This window comes from Cricetulus griseus, chromosome 5, assembly GCF_003668045.3.
Source record: "Cricetulus griseus strain 17A/GY chromosome 5, alternate assembly CriGri-PICRH-1.0, whole genome shotgun sequence".
NCBI classification, from domain to species: domain Eukaryota; kingdom Metazoa; phylum Chordata; class Mammalia; order Rodentia; family Cricetidae; genus Cricetulus; species Cricetulus griseus.
Window position 1 is genome coordinate 40,755,275 of NC_048598.1, and position 24,032 is coordinate 40,779,306.

At 37.9% G+C, this 24,032-nt stretch overlaps 1 protein-coding gene across 1 annotated transcript in view; it reads left to right on the plus strand.

The window, feature by feature from the left end:
* Hmcn1 (hemicentin 1) overlaps positions 1-24,032 on the plus strand; it is a 439,469-nt gene that overhangs the window by 201,948 nt on the left and 213,489 nt on the right. The window contains exons 12-14 of the mRNA XM_027417405.2: positions 17,177-17,318; positions 19,037-19,164; positions 21,288-21,401. Coding sequence (XP_027273206.1) covers positions 17,177-17,318; positions 19,037-19,164; positions 21,288-21,401 — 384 coding nt within the window. The remainder of the gene's footprint in view (positions 1-17,176; positions 17,319-19,036; positions 19,165-21,287; positions 21,402-24,032) is intronic.

Here is a 24,032-nt window from a genome sequence, read left to right on the forward strand (position 1 = left end):
TAGATCAGTAACCTGAGGGGTGGACACTTGGCCCTTAGATGGTGAAATCCTGTATCCCTGGCCAGACAGAAAGTTTAATAAGGCAGTGGAGGCAACCTGGCTAATTTGCAGGGATGGACTACAAAGAAGATCATCTACGTCATAGTCTCTCACTGGCCTGGAACTCATCAAGTGTGGTAGGATGGTTGCTCAGTGAGCTGCAGGTATCCTCCTTTCTCCACATTCCCAGTGCTGGCATTATAAGCCCAATCCACCAGGCATGACTTTTTAACAAGGACTCTAGAGACCAAGCTCAGCTCTCCAGACTTGTGAAACACACACTGTACTGACTGAGCTATCTCCCAGACCTCTGTTAATATATTTTGAATACAGCTTGTAATAATTGTTATATTGGTGAAATTTTGTTGCAATTTATTCAGATGTGTTTTAATGCTATTTCCTTACACTTATGCACATGCACTCTTAAGGGCATTCACTGAAAGCAAAGTTTGCATACACTATGTGTTCAGATCACTAAAATTGGGTATGTTAGTAATTCAGTTTAATAACTACTCTTGGTTGTTGTTGTTATTGTTGTTGAGAGCCATCATATGAAGACCTAAACCTGCTCAACAATTTCTCTCTGAGTAGGATTATTGGCATCTAAGTGCCTACAGACTCACTGAAAGTCTTAAAATAATGAGTAAATTACTCTTTCAACACTAAGATGGAAGATCTGATTGCTGTCTGCATAGAATATTTAACTTTAAATACTAGTTGTGGGAGACTGATTGCATCAGAATGGGGTTTGGCTATTTGGTTATAGCATTAGAAACAATGCTATACTATACCTGAAGCAAAGCCCTCAGACAACTTTCTAGAAAGTTTATGTTAGAGAACAGCCATTTCATGACTTACAGTGTTGTTAAAGACAGAAAACAGAAACTGCAGAAAGATTATGAAAGATGCTCTGCATCTGGCTATTGTTTTCTGTGGTCCTTGAGGTATCTTCTGCAATTGTAAGGCACATCTCTTGTTAGTGAATCTGGCAATGCCTCTAGGGAGAAGTTGCTTTTGTAAAGGGTTCAGTGACTTTATACACAGTGATGATCTGGAAGATAATCTGAATCCATTCACTCAGTACTTGAGTTCCAAGAGCTCCCAAGTCATCTCAACACACTGATGCTTTCAGATAAACTAAATGTTAAAGAGCTTCTGAAATTTAGCATTGGTTCTTTATTTGAAATCACTAGGTGTAGGATTATAAAATAAAATCAAAACACTTGTTGAGAATGAAATTAAGAAAAAATATCATTTATAAGGGCTACAAAAATATTTAGGAATATGTGTAACCAAAAAATTGAAAGGTCTTCACAGTGAAAATGATAAATCATTGATCAATGAAATTATAGAAGACACCAAAAAAAAAAGAAAAGATACCCCATGTTCATGGATTAGTGGAACTAATATTATGCACAAGACAAAGTTATGCAATGCAGTTCTCATCAAAATGCCAATTATGTTCTTCATAGAAATAAAAAAAAGAAGTCTTAATTTCACATGTAACCACAAAAGGTCCAGAATAGCCAAAGATTTTCATCCAAAGAACAAAACAAACAAAGGCTAGAGTTAATACAATATTTGACTGCAAAACCTACTACAGAGCTTGAGTTGCTAAAATAGCAGAGCCCTGGCATAAAAATAGATATGCATACAAATGGAGTAAGAACCAAGAAATGCAACCATTTTCAAACTACAGTAGATATTTGACAAAGACTATAAGAACAAGTGTTAAAAGAGACAGTCTCTTCAGTAAATGGTATTGGCAAAATTGTGCAGGTGCAGAATGAAAATAGTTTCCTTCCTTTCAACATGTACAGAAACCAACTCAAAATCAGTTAAAGATCTAAATGTTAAAACTCTGTATGAATTATTACAAAGAACCAAGAAACATTTCAAGACATTGGAATAGGCAGTGTTTGTAGACAGGACCACAAAGGCAAAAACAGAAAATGAGATTACATTAACTTAAGAAGCATGTAAAAAATGAAGTTCAGAGGTAACCCACGGAATATTTTTAAATAACTCACATGATAAAGGATTGTTATCCAGAATATATAAGAAACTCAATATTAATACCAAAACCAAATAACAAACAAAACATCCCATCAAACCAAAACCAGAAACAACTACCCCACTCCCAAAACATTAAATGAAATTAGAAAGATGTTAAGAAGTAAATAGGTATTTCTCATAAGAATGACCTCAAATGATCTCCAAGGGTATAAAGAAATGCTCAATTTCATTAATCATCAGGAGATTCAAATCAAAACTACAGTGACACATAATCTCATTACAGTTAGAACAGATATCATCAAATAGATAAAAATTGATAAATTTTATGAGGATGAGTGTTGTTTTAATTTCGACACAGTGATTGTGCCTTTATCTAAAGCTATTTCAGTCAGAAATTGTGACTCCATAGTTATCCGCCGGTTTCTCTAGCAGCAGCCTGGCCACTCAGGCTGCAGACTGATTGGAATTCTGTTCCTGCAGGTTCTGGCCCTGTTGCTGCCATCAAAGGTAGCTCTAAATAAACTTCTGTTATTCTACTGATAAGTAAGACTCTAGAGTCAAAGGCTGGGGTGAAAACCTGTGAGCTCAGAGAAGCTGAGTAGCAATTAATAAACCTCTCTCCTTGCTGGCATTTCTGAAAAACCTGTTTTTGCTCTGCTAAACTAGAAATAAAGCTGCCTCACTCCAACCCCTCCCTACTACTTCTGTCTCTCTCCATTTCTCCTGGATGCCATCTGATGTTTTTTGATTACTTTCTGCCAACTAGTTGCTAACTCAATCTCCTGACCTAAGGTTCATTTTATTTAATCAAAGCAAATTCAAACTTGAGGTCCACAGTGTGGTTGACTATCCTCCAACAAATGAGGAAAAAAGAGATCTCTTGTGGACTGTTGATTGGAATGTAAACTAGTATGGCCATTATGAAAAACAATATTGAGATACCTCCAAAAATTAAAAGTAGAAAGTTGTAAGGTCCAGTAATTCCACTAGTGAATATATACTCCACAGGAATAAAATCATTACTTCATAAAGATACTTCCATGTTTACTACATAATTATTCACAATAACTAAAATATGGAATCAATCCACATGTCCTTCAGGTGATGAACAGATAAGAAGCATGTGTCATATAGACACACAAAGGACCATTATCCAACCATCAAAAGAGTGAAACCCATTATTTGTAGCATCCTTATGGAACTGGAAGTCATTGTGTTAAGTGAAATGAGACAGACCAAAGAATACTCCCACTCTTTTGTGGAACCAAGTCAGTTTCATACATTAACTGAATTCAACAGTGCTCACTAGAAACTGGGAAGAGGAGTATTGTATGTGAACATGGGAGATGAAATGAAGTTTAATAAGGGCTACCAAAACACAGTAAGCCTGATAGAATTACTTCTGGCTTTTCTCAAGTATAATAAGATATCTATCCATTAAGATAACTCATGATGGATTTCAAAATGATTATGACTATGAAACTCCAATGATATAAAATGGTTAATGTTTAAAGAGACTGAAATGCTTCTTATCCTGATTTGGTTATTATATATTGTAAATGTATTAAGTTACCATAATGTACATGAATGCAGATGAATAAATACTGTGTTTCAATTAAAAAAGAAGATGACCTGGCCAGCTGTCATGGCACACGCCCTTAATCCCAGCACTCAGGAGGCAGAGGTAGGTGGATCTTTGTGAGTTTGAGGCCATCCTGGTTTACATAGCGAGTTCTGTGACAGCCAGGGCTATATATAGAGAGGCATTGTCTCAAAAACAAACAAAAAATGAGAATGAAAAGATACAATAATATAATGGAAAGTCTTACCTAGAGTCACTAATCCTACATAAAAACAAAATCAGGGATATAGTGAATAAAGTTGAAAAAATTTGGAGCACTGCAATAAATACTTAATACTTGAATAACAAGAATTTCTTTAAAATGGAAATCCCATCAATGATTTATATCTGTTGAAGAAACACAGTCAACTGAAACCAAAGAAATAATTTAAAGAGTTGAAGAAAATTGTCCTGGGGGAAAATTGTCCAAGGTGACCAATCCAAGCAAGCCATGAGGCGAGTGAGAGCTTCATTTAGACACATCCTGGCTGAAATCTGTTGCTGGTGTGAATCGAAACATCCACAAACAGGCAAACTATGTCAGTACATTATAACCGGAAGGCTTATCAAATGCATTACAGGCTAGAAGATAATTACAATCTGTATCTTTCATACATGTCCCTTAGCGTCGGAATACTTTCTTTAAGTTTAAGAGGATTGATTTTTATCTTGTTTTCTACAAGTGAGATTAGATATTACATTCCAGGTCCTCATAGCAGGCCACATAGATTCATATGTCCCAGTGGGGACATTGACTCTTGCTTTTACTCTTGGCAGCATCGTGGGATGCGGAATCCAGTGATATCAGAAACCAATGTCCCAGTGACCTTTCTCCATCAATCTGAGGGTTAGCTGGCCAAGTTTCTCTATATTTCTTGTTTTCTATTTGTTAACAAGTCTCCTTTTGATCTTTAAAAACAAATGAAAAAACGTACTTGTAATGAATTTCTTTAAAGTTAGCCCATAATGCTTTCTGCTGTCTGAAGCTAAGGGTTGCAATTGGCCCAATAGTGGGAAAAATACATATACTTTGGGAAGGAAAAATTGGATCCAAGTATTTATGATCTGGTTAAATTGTCTGTCTGTCTCTGAAATGTTCAAGAGTTGAGGGAAAATACCAATCCTATTGTCTTCTTAAATAATGTACTGGAAATGAGAGTAAAGTGCTATATATATATATTAAAAATATATTTTTTTTTAAAAAAACATAAATCAAAATTGGGGATGTTGACCACTGACTTTCTTTCAGCAACACTTAGTGGACTCACCACCAATCCATCAGAGAGGCCTTGGAATGTGTCTTAGTTGGGGTTTCTATTGATGTGATGAAACACCATGACCAAAAGCAGTGTGGGGAGGAAAGGGTTTATTTGGTTTACATTTCCACATCATGGTTCATCATTGAAGGAAATCAGGATGAGAACTCAAACAGGCCAGGAACCTGGAGGCAGGAGCTAATGCAGAGGCCATGGTGGGTGCTGTTTACTATGTCTTTATTTGTGTTAATGGGCGTATAAAATATAAAATAAGGATCCAGTGTATTTTTCTTAATAAAAAGTTTAGTTTTAAGCTATTTGTCACATTGAGGGTAAGTCTCCCTAAACTTTATTTGTAGGCAAAAATAGTTTACTTAGAATTAAAGTATGACAAACATTTTGTCAGTGCATCCTGGGTTGTAGGAGTTTAGGAGTTCTTTCCAAGTGTAGATAGTTGAGACACTGTCCATTCTTGCTGCAAAATTGTTCCTTTTGAAAGCAAACAGATAAATTTAAAACTCACATGATTATATTAAGTGGAATCCATCACTTGGTGTAAGTGTGAAATAAGGCCAGCCACGGAGTATCTATGTGCTGCTTCTGAAGAACTACTTTCATGTTTTAATATGCTTTGATTTTGGTTCCTCTTGTCATTTTGAAGTTGTCATATTTAAAACAAAATTTTATGACTGAGTTTTCTCTTCTGCTCTGTAATCTACAAACTTTGGAGTTACACCTTTCAGATAATGAGCTAATACATGTTATTTCACTTTACTTCTGGGTACTAATGGTCACTCTGCATCATTTTCATTTTGCTACGTCTTTTGTTTATTTGCTTGTTCGTTTTTGACAATTATTAAGCCTCCTATCTCAGTCTCTAGAGTGCTTCGTATACTATCACACCCAGCTACACTGCTATTTTCATATGGTGGAGCAACAGGCATTCTTACTCCTTGACTTTTGTCATTGTTACAGCTTAACCACTACTCTGAGGGAATGTTGTAAGATAATCTCTAGTGAATAAAAGTCTACTAATAGAAAAGTATGACTTTGATCAATCTGAATAATATGAAATTTAGTTTTTCAGAATTAGTAGTTGTCTTAGGTTCTATAGCTGTGATAAAACACCATGATCAAGGTAACTTAAAAAATAAAGCTTTTAATGGGGCTTATGATTTCAGAGGTTCAAATTCATGATGGAGGAGCAAATGGATGGCATCAGGAACAATTCAGAATGCACATCTTTTATTTGTCTTATTAATTTTTTCATACAATATTTTTGATCATATCCTTTCCTTTCCTCAACTCCTCCCAGATCACCCCTCCTCCCTATCTGCCCAACTTCATGTTCTTTCTTTCTTTCAACCACCCCCTCAAAACAAAACATAAAAGCAAAAATAAACACACACACACACACACACACACACACACACACACACACACACACACACACACACGCATGCATGCCAAAACACAAAGCACACAAAAAAACATTGAGTCTTGTGCATGCTGTCACATTGGGAGCTCACATCTTGGTCATAAGCAGGAGGCAGAGAGAGAGAATGATTGTGTGTGTGTGTGTGTGTGTGTGTGTGCGTGCGTGCGTGCGTGCGTGCGTGCGTGCGTGCGTGCGTGCGTGCGTGCGTGTGTGTGTGTGTGTGTGTGTGTGTGTGCTATGGGGGCATTGCCATTCAAGTCATCACAGTAACCATCTAGAAATGTGTTCATAAATCTGCAGATTTTTCTTCTGTGAAACTTTTTAAAAACACTATGGGATTCATTTCAAAAAGGCATTCACATGATGTTTCTGGAGTTGAGGTTATGGCCCCATTTAGTGTCCAGGTAAGATTAGTTGTGTCTAGAAAGCATATTTGAGAGTTTATTTTGTATCTATAAAATGACAGAAAGTATTCTATGTATTTCAAAGTACTTATAATGGAGCATTGTTTCTAAGAGTATCATGAAACAATTAAGTGAATAAAAATTCATATTTGAAAACATAAGGATATGTAATTTTGCAGCACTAAATTACAGACTAAACTGCCTTAAATCCTTTCCAAGCTAACAGTGAAGTCTAATAAAAGGGGCAAATGCAACATTTCAGTAGATAACTAAATTAGCTTTCTTGTCATACAAGCTTAACATTCAATTCATCTGTGAAGTGTAGTCTACTGTCTCCATAGATCAGGTTTCTGTTTCAACACCTTCCAACTCCATGTGTCCAAATGGCAATGGCCAGCGTGTGCTTCACATTCTAATGCCTTTCATCTGAGACATCTAAGTTCTGCAAAGATGTTAAAGAACTTTAATTCTAGATGGAAGGAATTATCTCTCTCTAAAACTTGAAAGACAGCAATACTAAGGTGTCTTTAAATAGAACTTACAAGGAAAAGCTCTTTAAGAAGCAGATTTATCTAGATTGTAAAGCAAAGAGGATTTGGATGGTTTCATAGATATTCAAGTGTATAAAAAAATTCATTTAAAGAAGCTGTAATAATGAAGATTTGAATTTTTAGCAAAAGGGGGCCATGTAAGAATGAGCATGAATACAACCCATAGAGAGAGGTAGCAGGAAGGATAGCCAGATGTTGGAGAGAATCTGGAGTGCTGGAGTGAATGTACAAGCTAGAAGAAAGATACTTCTTTCTCAGTACAGTGCCTGACTCCTGTGAAGAGATGGATCAGACGAGTAGTCAGCAAACATGTCAACTCACAACTCACTATTAATTAATGCTGGAAAAGAGCTTGGAAAACTGTGTCATCTAATCCTCCCAGACTGTGTTTCTTATGGTCTGTTTCTATTCACAACACTTCAGACACTGAATATGAAGGGTTTCCTGGTCCTACCAACCAAGTTTCCAGGTCTTTAGACATCAGTATGTTCAGCTTTGATGCTACTTCAGAATAGAATTGGATGGCCAGGTCAAGGGCTCATTCCCGGAGAATGAATCCACTTCAGATGTGAATCAACCATCAGCGCCTCCTGACCAACAAAATATGTGTCAGGAGGTTTCCATCACCATTTCCTGGGAACTCAGTAGTTTGCTAACATGGCCCACGAAGTCAGTAAGATACTTTCACAATTAATAAATTCTCTTTAGTAATTTTACAACCACTTATTAAGTAATTCTGGTAAATACTGATAAGGAAGAAACATTCTGCATTCTCTATTTTATTAATACAGGCTATTTGAGCAATTAGAGGAAGAGATAGAGAGGGAACGGTTTGAGAGCATGGCCTCTAGATTCCCATGCATCCACCTGTCAGCATGTAAGTTGTTTCCCCGAGTTCTGGGAGCTTCTCTAGCAAATTAACCCAACTTGAGAAGGAGCTAGAGTTGACCTTGGGTTTCTGTCTGGTTTCTCTGAAGTATACATGATGACAAATTTGTTATTTGATATGGGCAGTGTTGAGCCCTGGGCCATTAAACTAAATTGAGTTGAATTTCCTGCATGCATATTTGTGTATATATGGGGAAGTCTCTCACACATGTTATTAGAGTGTTATGATGAATTGTGTGTGAGTACGGGAGGGAAGTATGTTTTCCTCTTACAGACACAACTCAGGGACAGCCTCATGGGAGAAATGCCTAGAGCAAAGCATGAAGGAGGAGGTAGTCTGGGCTTCCAGGGTAGTAATGTGCTCCCTGCATGTACACAGGAAGAATGCATGAGAAGCAGAACGCTCAGTCAAGGGAAAACTTACAAGTATAAAAGGCATACGTCATGTGTACTGAAAAGTATTTAATCCCAACCTTCCACAGTATTGACTAATGTCTTGACTGATTGAAAATACAATTAGGTATTTGTGACAGGAAATAACACAAACAACTTGCTGTTTTTGTGAGTGAGGAGTTGTGATATTTGACTATTGTAAATAAGGACTGTTATTAGAACTAATACCACACAGGAAAAACTTCTTTGTGGCACCCAGAGGAAGTAACATGAGAGCAAAGCTGCCAGATAATCATGAAGGGCTCGTGATTCATGCTGAGCCACAGGGCACTATCTCAAAACTTAGTTTGTAGCAGGTGTAATTTTATTCTCATGAAGCAATGCAGAAGTGTGTGAAATACCTTGTTTCAAAACGCTTGTTAGAACAAGTTAGTGATGGTATTTTATTTGGTTATCTGTTTATATGTTTAGTTACTCAAGAGTTAACTATTTGGCAATGTACCCCTTGCTATAAATGTACATGAAAGAACAGCATATTCTATTCCTCCAAAAGCCAGTAATGCCAGCTGGTTATATACTGAGTGAGTTGTAGATCACTTGACAGTATGCACAAGGCTCTCTTTCTTACTTCATCCCCAGCACCTAAAACAATAAACACACACACACACACACACACACACACACACACACACACATACACACACACACACACACCAGCAAAAACAATGGCCATAATATAATAAAGGAATTAAAACAAATATTTACAACAATGTGAACACACCAAGGTTTTCTAAAGCCTTTAGCTCTATCCTGGAATGTTGGGTAGATTAAGAAAGGCTTCCTCCAGGAGATGTCGGAGATGATGCCTGTGGGATTCCTTGAAGAGTAAGTCAGCTTTTACCAGGTGGTTGGGAGGCCTTTCCAAGTTGAGAAAAGTACCTAGTCAAGGAGGGACCACAGAAATGTGAGCCTGCTGTGGGAGCACCCAGTGCAGTGCCAGAAAGCCATCCCCGGGGTGGGACGGTTTCTCCTCCTACCTCCAGCTTTTGTAGCCTTGTTTATTTATTTACTTACTTAATTTATTTACTCATTTTGGAGACAGGACTTTGCCATCAAGGGCTGCTTGGCTTGAACTCACAGAGATCCAGCTGTCTCTGTCCCCTACACACACAGCAGTGGCCCTTTTCTTATAGAATGGGAGACAACACTTAGGTTTGAGAGTTTATGGCATTGCCTCAGTAGGATGACAAGACACCTAGAGGGAAAAATAGCTGGGTGGTGCTGTCAAGATAAAGCTGGAGAAGGAAGGAAAACGTTCCAGATGTGTTCTGATGCATTGGAATATAAAGGAAAGGTGAAAGCTTTGGTTCTGATAAAGCGGCAGAGAGAAGGACGAGTGAAGGGCAGCATGGGAGGTTATAACCTCACACTGGACTGCCATGACAGATGCTCTCCAACTGTGTGGTGGCTGCGTTCCTGATAAGTGAATTTGTAAATGAATTTACCCGCCATCAAAGTTGACTGTTAGATTCTAAAGGTTCCTTCAAAAAGTCCCATGGAGCTGTGTTGGTTCCATGATTCTCGTGTGTTTGTATGACGTGATCCCTTTTTATGAACTAATGCTTGATAGTCAAAGATGTAAGCAAGAGTGGGTTTAGAGACATCAGACGCTTTTGCGAAGTCTCAGTAGCCACAAAGCAATAATGCACATTTTTATTTGCTGTTCTTTAAAAGCCAAATGAAAATCTAAATCTCAACTTTGGATGTGGATTTTTAATTTTTATTTTTTGGCAAATTCAGCATCTGTCAAGATGAATTTTGATTTTTTTTAATTGTTGCCAGTGCGCCACCTGCTGGTAAATCGATGGACTGGCCATCTTCCCTCAGATTAATACTTCCTCTTTTGCGTGTAGCTGGGAAAATTAATCTTCCCTAGGAATGAGCCTCCTAGTTGGTTACCAAATACCACATATGTGCAAACAACAATAAATCGACTCCGTAAGTTGTACTTGTACATTCATATGTGGGGCCGAGGCGGGGAACAATTCATGGCTACCATATTGGACAATGTGGAAACTGTTGTTTGTGGAGAGAAGAAAGGCAGAGGCAGGAAAGAAGTTTCAGGAAACTTACTTCAACTGTCACATTAAGAAGCCACAACTCAAATTCACTTGGATTATTATCATTTAGGAAATAATTTCCATTTGGGAGACGTTATAACTACATCATCATTTTTCTATCGATGAGGTACCATTTGGAAAGTTTACTTTTTGAAAAATCAATGGCTGCATTTCTTCTAGTCAATTAATAGAAGTAGAAAGGTAGGCTTGATTTTGTGTGTATTTGTGCAAAGTACTGAATGCTAGACTCACTTTTCAGATGAAAAATTCTTTTATTGGTTTTGTTTTTGAGACAGTCTTGCTTTATAACCCAAACTGGCTTCAAGACTCCAATTCTCCTGCTTCTGCCTCCTGATGCTAGGATTACAGGTGTGTGCTACTGTGCAAGGCTAGAAATGCTTAATTTGATCCCCTATCTTTGGGATTTCGGTAGACAGACTTCTTTCTCCAGGTGACTGATTCTGGTTTTTGTTGTTTGTTTGGTTGAATGATTGTTTTCAGCTGTCATCCCTGGTTCTTTTTTTTTTTTCCCCAAGATAATTTTATAACAGCAATGAGAAAAGTAACCAGTATAACTGTTGGGACCCAAGAGTGATGCCATTCCTGTGATGAACCTCATTCTGTGACATTTTGGCCTTTGAAACAGCTTTCCAATAGGGACGGGGACAAATTACAATTTCAGGCGAATGAAGTGCTTGCATTTTCAAAGCCAGGCAAACATAAAGCATGCTGCTGAAGGGTTGTGTCTACAGATGTCCTTCGTCCACTGAGCTTCTCTGTCTACAACTGTGACCCTCACAGCAGATAGGTGGCTCCAGAGCCATAAAACTCAAGTTATTAACAACTCATAAGATTTTATTTTAGTTCTTAAAAGCAGGTTCTCCTTTCTTTGCATTTTATGAGATTAGCTTCATGCTATCTGCAGTGTGCATCCCTGGTTCTTTGGAAGGGATCCCTGGCCACCCATGGGACTTCTCTGATAGGCAAGGAAAAACTTTGAAATATTGAAATATATTCCACCACTGTTTCTCCTAGTTGCAAATTAAGGGTAAGTTCAGGGCATAAACACTTATGCCATATAAATCGTGCCTGGTGAGATTATGTCATTTCGTTGCACAAGCTTAATGCACTCAAGTTAGCACCAGGGGGATTACTCTCCTTATCAGAGATGGAATCATTCCTTGAGAACATTATCAACGTGTTCTGAAGAAACCGACCTAAATCAGTAGGCAGGTAAATGTTTGTCAGAAGACTCAATCGATGGTAGCCATTACGTAATGTTTTGAAGTTAGCTTTCTCTGTGACAAATACAATGGCTTAGAAGAAAGATCAAATTCTGTAAAATTCTTTGTAACAATTGTACAATACAGTAGAAATCAGTTTCAGAAATTCAGTGCTAATTACTTTCCAGCTTTTAATGTAGTGTAGTTCATGGGAATCTCATAGACCATTTAACATGCTCACCACATATATTATCCACAATGAAAAGTAGATGCAGGAGCACAATAAATCAGCTGTTATTTTCAAAACTATAAATCAGTTAGATGGTTTGGTTGAATGCAGGTCTTCCCCGTGGTTTATTGGGTCCCTCACCTGACCTTTCATGTTCCCTTAGCTTTCACTAGTTTCTTTGAGTCACATGCCTGGTTTTAGATTTCATCATATAAGTGTTTTCTTTTCCAGTTGTAGCACATGCTAGCATATTGCTGCTTACCTTTTCAACCCAAACTTATAATATAATCTGTTAATTCTTTCATGGAAAAAATAATGAATCTGTTATTTTTAAATATTGTTTTAATTAGTTCATCCCAACTCAGGAAACACCACATGTAAGTTTTGTAAAGTTTTACAATGGGCTAAAGTGATTTAAAAAAAAAAAAACCTTTAATATGATTCAGTCTCTGCTCAACTTACACGTGCTTGTGCCAGTCCGGTTTATAAGTTAGAAAAAGTGATGAGATATATTCCTATGTGTGGTGTTAGGTTTATAGTGTTGTTTCAAACTGTCTCCCAGTTTTTCAGTAACAGGAATAGGGAGTCTTTTAGCTGCCCCTGCTCCCTAAGGAGGATTGTTACTGCTGAAGAATGACACAAGAGGCCTGCTTTTGTCCCCACAGATTCAGTGGGTAGCTACAGCTGTAGACCCACATGCTGCCACATAGGAACCAGAGAGCCAAACACAGCCTTCAGCTCTCCTCCATGCAACCTCTATAGGACCATTAGGCGGATTTCTGGATATCTATCAGTAATTAGTCCATGTCACCAGAGACAATAGTTCAATAAAAAGGAAAATATTTTCCAAGATGACTGATGAAGTAAATCTCTGGTTACCAGAATTGCTTCACTGACTATGATATTTTCATGAATATAAGCGTATGCTACTGCATCATCATCCCTTCTTTAACATGTGCTAGGTAAAATAGGTATTAGCATGTTTTTCCCCCCTGTCAGTAAAGCAGAGAAATGATTTTAGGTTTTTACTTAAACCTATGATAATTTTTCCCAAGAGACTTTTTTTATTAGTTCAGATTAGAAACAAGGATGTTTCACATGTCAATCTCTTCTCCCTCTCCCTCTTCCTCCCCTCCCCCAACCCTCCACCAGCACCCTACTACATCCTCCCTCTGCTCCCCAGGGAGGGTAAAGCCCTCCCATGGGGGTTCCCCAAAGTCTGTCATAACCTATGATAAATTTTAAGTATTGGGAGACAATCCTAAGTTTCATGAGAAGTAATAAGCATTGCTTATAAATAGCTGGATAATCTAAATAGAATTTGAGGATAGTGGTTATTATTTCATAGTATCTATGCACATGTGTATTTAAAATTCTGTATTACTTATTTGGTCATGCTTTGCCAAATAATGGAGGGATTAACAAGTGAAGCACTGGTTACCTAGCAACCTCCAAGAGCCAGAGTTGCTCTGTTTTATGTATACAAATATAGCTGACCCAGCATAACCCTCTGCAGGAGGTAATATTATTATTTCTATTAAAGTATAGACAACATGGAATCGGCAAGAGCTGAGTCCTACCTTTCAAAGACTTTGGGAAAATTAAACTATTCTGAGCTTTAAGTTTTTGTCTGTAAAGTGAGTCTAGCATTCAGAACTTTGCACATAATACACACAAAACTAAGTCTACTTTTCTTTTCAGCAAACTGATGAGAAAGAAACACAGCCTTTAATGTTACAAAATAATGCATTTGTATTTGTGAGATCTTTGTCAGTATAAAGTGTTTGAAACATAGTAGGTTCTCAATAAATGAATGTTGAGTGAAAAATAAATAAAAACATACAGAAATTTGCCAAAAGGCTCTAAATATGCCCATGGTGGTGAAATATTGTGAATAGTTGCTTAGGTTAAAACACTAGCATTATCTGGTTAATTCATCCTAGATGATTAAGTCTCCTTGAAGATAAAGTCCTTAGGTGTGATCTTCGAAATTTTTCCAACCAGTGGCTCAAGAACAGCAAACCATTTGCAGCAGTTAGAATACACACCTCCTAGGGCAAAGATGACCTTGGCAGTTTCCAAGGGATGATAAGTAGTTTGCTGATCCTAGTAGGTGGAGTGATGCTTGTTTTCATGAACATCTACAGTTCATGTCAATAGTTCATAAAGGCACCCAAGACTTGAAACTACTTGCATGTATAAAACTTGTATATATTTGTTTTGAATCATTGAAGAGAAATTATTCTTAAGATGTATATTTTGGTTTGTGATAACTTAGAAATAAATCATCAATGTTTCCTGCCACATCATGTTCCCATTGCTTTGGCTAATGGTGTGCTGCTTTGGAAGACAGCGGTGCTGATGGGTGACGGGTGGTAGGAAAGTTGGGGAGGACTGTGGAATGAGAATGAAAACCTCAAATAAAAAACCAACCACTATCCAGGTGTTGGTGGTGCACACCTTTAATCCCAGCACTTGGGAGGCAGAGGCAGGCAGATCTCTGTGAGTTCGAGGCCAGCCTGGTCTCCAGAGCGAGTGCCAGAGTAGGCTCCAAAGCTACACAGAGAAACCTTGTCTCCAAAAACAAAAAACAAAACAAAACAAAACAACAACAACAAAAAACAACCACTTAACCCAGGACCTAAGACTGGACTTAGCTGAATCCAACTTTGATATATTTTCCCCACTAAAATGGTGCTAACTTTAGAAATAAGGAGATTTGGTTTGGATTTGTTTGTGGGTTAAAGAGGTCATTGCACTCAAGAGTTAAATTATATTCATCTATGTCATACTCTTGACTTATTTCCACTACTTTACTAAAATGGGAATTATTCCCCCACGGATTAAAAATTAAGAATTAAAGCCATTATAGCCAGAGGTATTATGTCCTCATTAACCTAATTAAAGGCTGACTCATTTTCACCATCTTTATTGGTGGGCAGCCAGGTTTGCCTCCCTGTGTTTGCTCATTCCCTTTCTGATCTTCTTATCATCAGCAGGAATAGTCTTCATGGGCAATGGTAAATTTCTCACCTCTTGTGGGATGACGTCATCCCATCTGTATGTTCCACGCAGATTTATTTCATGACCCCGGGCAGCACCCTACATCCAGGCTTTATTTGCTCAATAGCCTCTTTGCTCTCTGCATCCTGGTTTGAGTAACTGACATTTATTTTTACTTTGATATCTGAACCACAGAGCCTACCAGTGGGATTCTTGCTGGGATACATGCCAGGCCAGTTCTGGCAGACTGCATTGCAAGGCACCAAGCTTAGACAGAAATCTTGCGAGCCCCCTGAAGCTTTGCAGCAGTTCTATGTTAACAGGAGCTAGCCATGAGAAACATTTTATTTTAGGAAGGTAGGAGTGAATAAATGTGAGTATCCAATAAGCTGAAAAAAAAAGGAAAAGAATTGCTCCTCTTTCTTTTCATCCCCCAAAGATTGCCAGTGACACTCCTGTACCATGTGCGGTCCCTCAGCCTTTCAGAACTGATGGAGTCCAGATGGAATCTCAATGTGAACTTACTGGCTGTGGCCAGTCTACCCTTGACCCCATGCATTTCTATGTCCTCTGAGAAGAGTCTGTGGAATAATGAGGCTATCAACCAAGTCCACAGGCCGGAAAAGGCCTTTAAACATTGACTTCAAAGACTAGATCATAATTTGAGAACTGCAATGTAAACAGAGAGGAAAAAAGGAAAAGGGTGATTTTAAGCTGCTAGCAATTAAGCACTAATTAGGCTCTTCATTTGTGCAGCAGCTTCACTGCTACCTTCCTGGAGTGAATAGGACTTCCAGAGACTAATTTCTCTTTGTGAAATTAAGCCACAATTTGCACACTAACCTTCAGTAGAGTGGTACACTGTAAGCATAGCCAGGTCTAGGTTACTAATTGGATTTCTCAATGTCATCTAGAGTAAAAACTCAATGAAATGGAAGGTAGAGATAGAACACCACATGTATCCCAGTTAGCACAGTTCTGGTTTGTGTACAGAAACGTGAGCAACAGCAGAAGCAAAAACCAACTGAACTGGCTTCTTTCTCTTAGAACTGATGGACTTTTCCTGTTTCAAACACTGTGAAAGAAAGTTCTTTTCCATTTACTCCATCAACTGGAGAATTTCCCTAATAGAACTGTTTATTGTATCTTTGATAACACCGTCTTTGGAATTCTTGCGGTTTAACATACAGACGTAGAAAATAGGCAAGAGTAGTGGAGCCGTGTCAACATCCCTGTTATAGTTTGGCAATAAATTGCAGGCTTCAAATTTCATTTTCTAAAGTGTTTTTCTGTCCATACAAATGGAAAACATTAGATAATTTGAGTCACTGCCATTTCTTGTTATATTGAGGTCTTGAGGGTGTGCATGCGTGATCACGTGACTACTGCAGCCAGGTCTTAAGAGGGGCTGGCAGTTACTATGATTGAAGAATTGCTGTTATTCCAACAGCTGTGTTAAGTATCTTTTATATCCAACCCACTGCAGGTTATAAAATGTTCAATGCTATAGAAGGTAATGGGAGATGTATAGTATGAAAGACATGGCATCAGACTTTCTCTCAAAAGAGAAAGATTGATTCAAACAAAGTCAATAGCATATTCAGAACAAGTTAGATCTCCAAATCTGCCTTCACTGTTTGAAAAGAGCTTAAGGCTCTATTTGAGGACTTTGCTTGAAAAAAAAATGTTTAAAGGAAAGTTTCAGAATAGCCTAGATATGGGAAAAGGTAGCAACAGGGCTCATGGTAACCAGTAGAGACATGGCATCAGGATCAAGTTCATTTTCTTTCCAAGGAAAATCTGCTTCCATGGCCTTCATTTCCTTTGGTCTTATTCTTTTGCTGGTAGTTTCAGACCTGCGATTGTGGTGTGATGGGGTTCTCCTCCAAATAATAAAGTGTAGATGGTGGACGCTTAAGCAACTCTTGATAAAGCTCACACATTTCATGTCAATAGAGATGGCATTTCACCATCAAACTTTCATTTCATTTACAGAAAAACCCAAAGTCGCTGTGATGCCCAAGAACCAGTCTTTCACAGGAGGATCTGAGGTCTCTATCATGTGTTCTGCAACAGGTTATCCCAAACCAAAGATTGTCTGGACAATTAATGAGATGTTTATCATGGGTTCACACAGGTACTGGGTTTGTATCATCTTCTTTGTTTTTATTGAATGAGAAAGGTTGATGGAATTTTGGGACAAAGTGAATCAGACCCTATCCTTAGTATTAAAACTTTATGAAAATTTATTTACTTTCTACTTTCTAAACAGGTTTGGAGATGTCCAAAAAACAATGCAAATGGTGACTTTAAAAAGTATGAAGTTAATGCTCACTTGGCCTGGACACATGGGGGAGGGCCTAGGCCTGGCCCAGGGTGATGTTTTGGAATTTGGGGGACCTTACCTTCTATGGGGAGCAGAGGAGCAAGGGGGAGGAGGCTGGTGGGGAGTTGGGGGGGAGAGGGAGAAGGGATTGACATGTGAAATTATAATTTGTAAAAATAAAAATAATTTGAAAAAAAGTGTGAGGTTACTAATCTTTAATTGCAATAGTTAAGATCATGTCTTCTCCAATCTTTTGAGTTGTAAACATGACACCATGACTTGTTTTGTTTGAACTTGAGCTGAAATGGGATAATAAACTTTTTCTTGGGGGAAATATCATATAATTATAAACAATCTATGTAAGGCATTGTCATGAACTTAGTGGGAAAAGAGGAAGACAGGGAGGACTGGAGGATACAAAAGAAGTTCCATCACAGGCTGCAGATATTCCTGATAGCTGCTTGCACTGTTGCTATAATACATAAGGAGTCTTTTACGGTGCTGTATACTTACTTCCTAAAGTGTTCTTTAGGCTCAGAAAGCAATAGATACATGGACCAGAAGCATCAGGGCTTCTGGCCATCACTCCTGGTTTGGCATGAGGGGGAGGCTTAGATTTGCTTCAGCAAACTGAGCCAGACTCTATACCCAGAACCATCACAGATTCTGTGGGTGATATAGGGGCATTACATCTCTCAGGTTTTCATGTTGAAGGACCCTTTGCTGAGCAGTTCACCATAGGAGCCAAGACTACCTGTGTGCAAATTCCAATGCTTCCATTTAATAACTCTGATTTTGAGAAAGTTGTTCGACCTCTTCATACATCTGAAAAACAATGACACTTGCATTATCATAGTCATTTGGTCACTGGGACGATTGAAAATTTTAATCAACAGATGTCCTCCATAACAGTCTCTGGCATAAAACCAGTTCTGGACACATGATATCTGTGATGGTTTTGTCAACTTGACCCAATCTAGAATCACCTGAGGAGAGTGTCAATGAGAGAGCACTAGATCAGGTTGGCCTATGCATATGCCTCTGAAGGTTTTTCACAACTGGGTTTTGAAATGGGAAGTCCCACTCTGAATGTAAGCAGCACCATTCATGGGCTGGGTCCTGAACTGTCCAAGTGTGAAAAAATAAGCTGAGCAAGAGGCATGAATGCATTCTCACTCTGCTCTTGTGGATGGGATGTGAAAAGCTACTTAGAGTTCCTACTTTGGCTCCCCATGGTGATGGAACATAACCTGGACTTGTATGCCAAATAAGCCCTTTCTCCACATATTGCTTTTTGTCAGGATATTTTATCAGAGCAACTGGGCTCAAAAATAGGACAGGATCTATTATTGTTTTATTATTATATTATTACTATTACATCTTTCCTTATAACATGATGCTCTTAATGATATCTGAAGTGGACAAAACTATAATTCTAAAATATTTGAAGGGGTTGCCATTGTGTCTTGATACTATAATACAATGCTATTGCAATATTTTAAATCTTACTTTATTTTTTTAATCCAAAGATATAGGATGACCTCAGAAGGCACTTTATTCATCAAGAATGCAGTTCCTAAAGATGCAGGGACCTATGGTTGCCTGGCAAGCAATGAGGCTGGAACTGATAAGCAGACTTCTACTCTCAGATACATCGGCAAGTATAATCAGTTTAAAAGGCAATGAAAACAGGGTGAATAGCATCATAAGCAATGGAAAGAGGCCTTCCTAAGAGCTAATGTTGGAGAGCAATCATACCCGATATTGTAATGTATCACTCATTTCCCATATTGACTAAAGCAAATATTGTACATGAATGAGGAAACCTACTTGTCAACAGAAATCAAGGACATGGCCAGGTTGTGAAGGACTTCTAGACTGTCCACAGAATTATACCCTACCATGGTTCATTTTCAGTAATATTTCAAATTTCAAAATAAAAATTCTATGTCTTTTCTCATCTTACCTTCCATTTTATATTTATCTACTTATAATCAAAACTGAGTATCATATTATTTTCATGTTCCATCTACCATTTCCCTGTCAAACTTAAGGCATTTATTAAGGTGAATATAAGCTGTATATTATGATATTATTTGAGAGCATATCAGTATTTAATTTGAACTTCCAAATATTGGTTGAAAATGTCATGATGTGGTCAGTGTCAGGTTGAAGATTGTGAATAATTTATTTGGATAAAGAAATAATCTGCCTTTTTACCCACTTCAACTTGACTCCAAACACGGTAACACATTAAAACTGTCAGTGTTGAGGAAAGAAGTATAGGAAGCCACAATAAAAGTAGATGGTGGATTGGCATGGAAGCTGATGGAGGAATGAAATTGTCATGTCACAAGAGCCTGGACAAAGTGAGCATAAGACAGACACACGTGGAGTAATTATTTAAGGGAAGGTGGGTTCAGATTCAGAAATAACTGGATGAAAAATGTTCAAGAAAAACAGGTGAAGAGGTAACCAAGGAGGAGAATATGGACTCAGTGATGAAAACAGAATTCTGCATGGCAGAAGGAAATTTTGTTATCCACAGAGAAGCCAAATACTCGTGTTTCTTTGTTGTATAATACCCAAAGTACGCCAAATTCTCTGCTGGAGTTTGAGTGCTAAAACAAAACAGCCAACCAAAATCTATGCCACAGTGGTCCTTAGTCTTTAAAGGCTCCAATAATGGGAGTTGAAACATAAAACTATAAAAACAAAGCACAGACGATTGCCATGGGGATCTGGGGAAGGTCTGCAGAGCTCAGATGAATTCTGACCAGGGAATGTCAAAGAGTTCCCAAAGGGGATAGGATTTAAGTTAAATCTGAAAGAATGAATGGAATTTGAAGAGCCACTGTGGCAAAGGAGAGTTTGGGGAGGAGGGCCAAAGGCAAAGGCAGGAGAATGGGCAAAGGAGCCTTTGCTTTGTGTTTGGGGCTCCCAAGTAAAGCTCTGTACCCAGTGATAGGCCAGCAAGTCTACCAACGGGGAAGTTGAAAAGGAAACAGTTTATGGGTTTTGAAAGCCAAACTGTTCGAAAGCAGTGGGTATTGTTGGAAGGGTTTAGTGGGGGAATGTTGTAATCTTTGAGGAGAAAACTCTGAGTTTTGTTTAAAACCACCTCAGTTGAAGTTTGGAAGGTCTCAAACCATTTAGGTAAGAGAAAGTGTGTGAGCAAGCTAGTATCAAAAAACACTAAGTAAAACACTATGTACCACAAACATAAAGAAATAAACCTATTACAGGAATGGACACCCATATTTAGCATGGTGGGGAAGAGAAAAAAATGAAAGATGATTAATTACAGATTACAACATAAACACTCTTAAAATCACATAGAAAATAAGATCTTAATTCATCTATAATTGTATTAATATCAAGGTTTAATTTAGCTGATGCTATCAACACCATCCCTCTTTCAACTCCATTTTTATTTTTGTTGGCCCTTCTCTTCTGTTCTTTTATATTGTGGGTACAGGATGCATTTATTCGTCTGAGCCCAGTCTCCGTATAGATCACTTTTTCAGCAAAAGCTCTTAATTACTTTCCTACATTTTGCACCTTTGTTTCCTAGTCATTTGCTATGCTTTTGTCATTGTTTTTGTCTAATATCCTTGTTTTGGCCTCAACATTCATGTTTCCATCATATGCATCTGTACACATACGTGTATGAGATTGCCTTTCTGCTTATAAATGAAAACGGAATATAGCACTGGTATAATGTTTGTTGATTCGTTCAGCGGTTCTAGATGTTGACTGCTTGATCTTTGTGTTTTTCAGAAGCCCCAAAGCTGGTGGTAGTTCAGAGTGAGCTCTTGGTGGCCCTTGGGGATACAACAGTCATGGAATGTAGAACCTCTGGGGTTCCTCCACCTCAAGTAAAGTGGTTCAAAGGTACATTTCTTAAGTATGTTTACGTTTGGCTCACTTCATTTGTTTTGTTTCTTTAAAGAAATGATTTTCTAAAAATTTGTTTTGGTGTGTGACTTAGCAGGCCTATAAAATGTGTTTATGATCTCACTGGAGACAATAGTTCACAATCCTGAACTCTGAATTTCAGGATGTGACATCTGGGATGGATTACAGGAGCGTGAAGTCAAAGCAGGAGAAGCCGGCCTTGCTAACCCAGCTGAACATTCTCTTTGTTAGTTTAGGACTGTTTCCTGTAAAAGACTGTCCAAGAATATTCGGTTGACGTTTAAAACAGCCTCCCTGGTTTAAGTTCACCTTTCTTAGAGATGAGCGTTCGCACTTTTAAAGTGCTAGATCCTCAAGGATGCCTTCTGTAAATCGCTCAACTGCAGATACATATGGAAGCTCACAGGAAATTGACAGACCAGTGTATGTTCCTGGTCAGTTTCGGGGCATGCCCATCAGTTGCAAGACTGATATCTATGTTTTAATGTATGGATCTATTCCTGAGTCTATAACAAAGAGCACGGTAATGCTCTGCTGGGCCTTAGTGAAGCTTGGTCTATGAACGGATGTTGATAGCCTGCATCTGTGTAAACACCCCTGCTTCTACTTCCCTCTCAGCTTTTCATGGTAAAAATAAAGAGAATGCTGTAGGCATTCTAAGAGAGAGGTTGCTAGGATTATTGAGATGCTGTTTGCAAAATACTTTTTTAATCTTCAGATGAAAAATGCTAAATAGCACAAAGCACTGTTGTTATGATTCTGTTTGTGAAATGATAGATGTTCCCATAGCAACAGGTTGATGTCATAATCACAAAATTATGAATTCACCTCGGGTTCAAACTTAGGGAACATGAGGTGAAAAGAAAAAGGCTTTGTGTCAAAACAATTATTTTTAAGTAATATAAATAAAAAGTAAGAAGGTGAACTAGGAAATAATGCCATTTTTCTGCTTTTCTTTGCACAAGGGTTTTTTAGTTTGTATGTTTTCCTTGATTAAAAAAATAGTATTTCTGGTTTCATTCCTTATTGAGGTTCCCTAATGAGTTCCTTATTTCAGTGACTGTAAACTAATTTTACTTATTAGAAATGCTTAAATATTTGAATTTCCACCTAAATGAATATACAACTTCAGATTCAGATTGTGGCTAAATAGACATAGAAAGTCAGTTTTTGTGTGACTGGGTAGTTTCTGATGACAGTAAACCTCAGAAAGCTATGGCTGGCTCCTTGTGTAAAGTCATGGAAAGTCCTGTTCACAAACTAGGCATACTTCTGTGAAAAGCCTATTCTTCAAGCCAATCTCTGTTCCACAAAAAACAAGGAGGAGGTAGGGAATCGTGCAGCCACCACATGGAACATTCGGCAATTCACGTGTTTCCTCGATCCACCATAGAAACTGCAGATTGTGCCTTCAATTAATAATATCCCAATGGATTCTAACCCACATGGGTATGAGATATTGATACCATAATACCATAAGACAGTCCAGTGCTTATTAACAGCACATTTCCCTGAACTATGTATCAGTCCAGCTCACCTTGTCAGTCACGGACAGGGAGTTTATTGCCTCAGAGGTCAGCATCACCAGGGGAAAACTAAAAGCTAAAGTTTTTCTCATGTGAGTCTGGCTCTAACACCTAAGAGTCGGAGGCTCTTGTATTCTGGGCACAAGGATACAAGGAAATATGACCACATTGGAACCATAGAAGTAGAGTTCCTGCTTTAACCTCAGAATAACTTTTCCTTAAATGCATTTCTTAGGCAACTCTGCTTGAATAAAGTAGTGTTTAAAAAATATCTCATTCAGACCATTGGAGAAAAGAAATCCCATGAGGCAAAGTGCCCTCCAAGACTTTAGGCCTTTTGTTGCTAGAAATGAACAGTATAAAGTGGTTTTAAGAGAAAATCAGGGACACCATTAAAATCTTATGAAAAGGATATTTGTGGTGAAATAGAAAATTGGATTTCTTTATTGAGATGGATGGTTCTTAAATGTAGTTTGAAATCTCTGGGGGTTCCTTACTATTCTTCGAAGGGATCCACATGCTCCAAATTATTTTCATAACAACACTGAAATGTTATTTGGCTTTTTACTTTTGTTGTCTTCCGAGTGAGTAGTGGGGTTTCTGGAGGCTGCATGATGTATGGTATTCAATAAAAGAAAAGTCAGAAGCACGGTTGAGCACCCAGCTGTCTTCTATTAAGCTGGACAGTAGACACTATGGAAATTTACAAAAGGGCAAAACAACGCTACTTTTCTTATTAATTTTTTCTGGTTTGGGAAAATACTATTTTTATAAAATGTATTTATTATGTAAGAATATATCATGAGTTTTAAATAAAATAAATTATGTGCATGTTTTTAAACTTCACAATATGATTTCTGAAATATTAAATGCAAATAAGTATAATCCATATAAATAAAAATTCGCTGGGTTCCTCAGTCATTTTTAAGGGGACACATGAGTGTCCTTGAGACAAACGTTTCTAACAGCAAGTTAATTACCATCAACTATTTGGAAAGTTTTAGTGTTAAACTTTAAATACACAAAATCAGAATTGAATTTATATGATAGCAATGTGAGGCTCTTCCTCAATAATGATAAT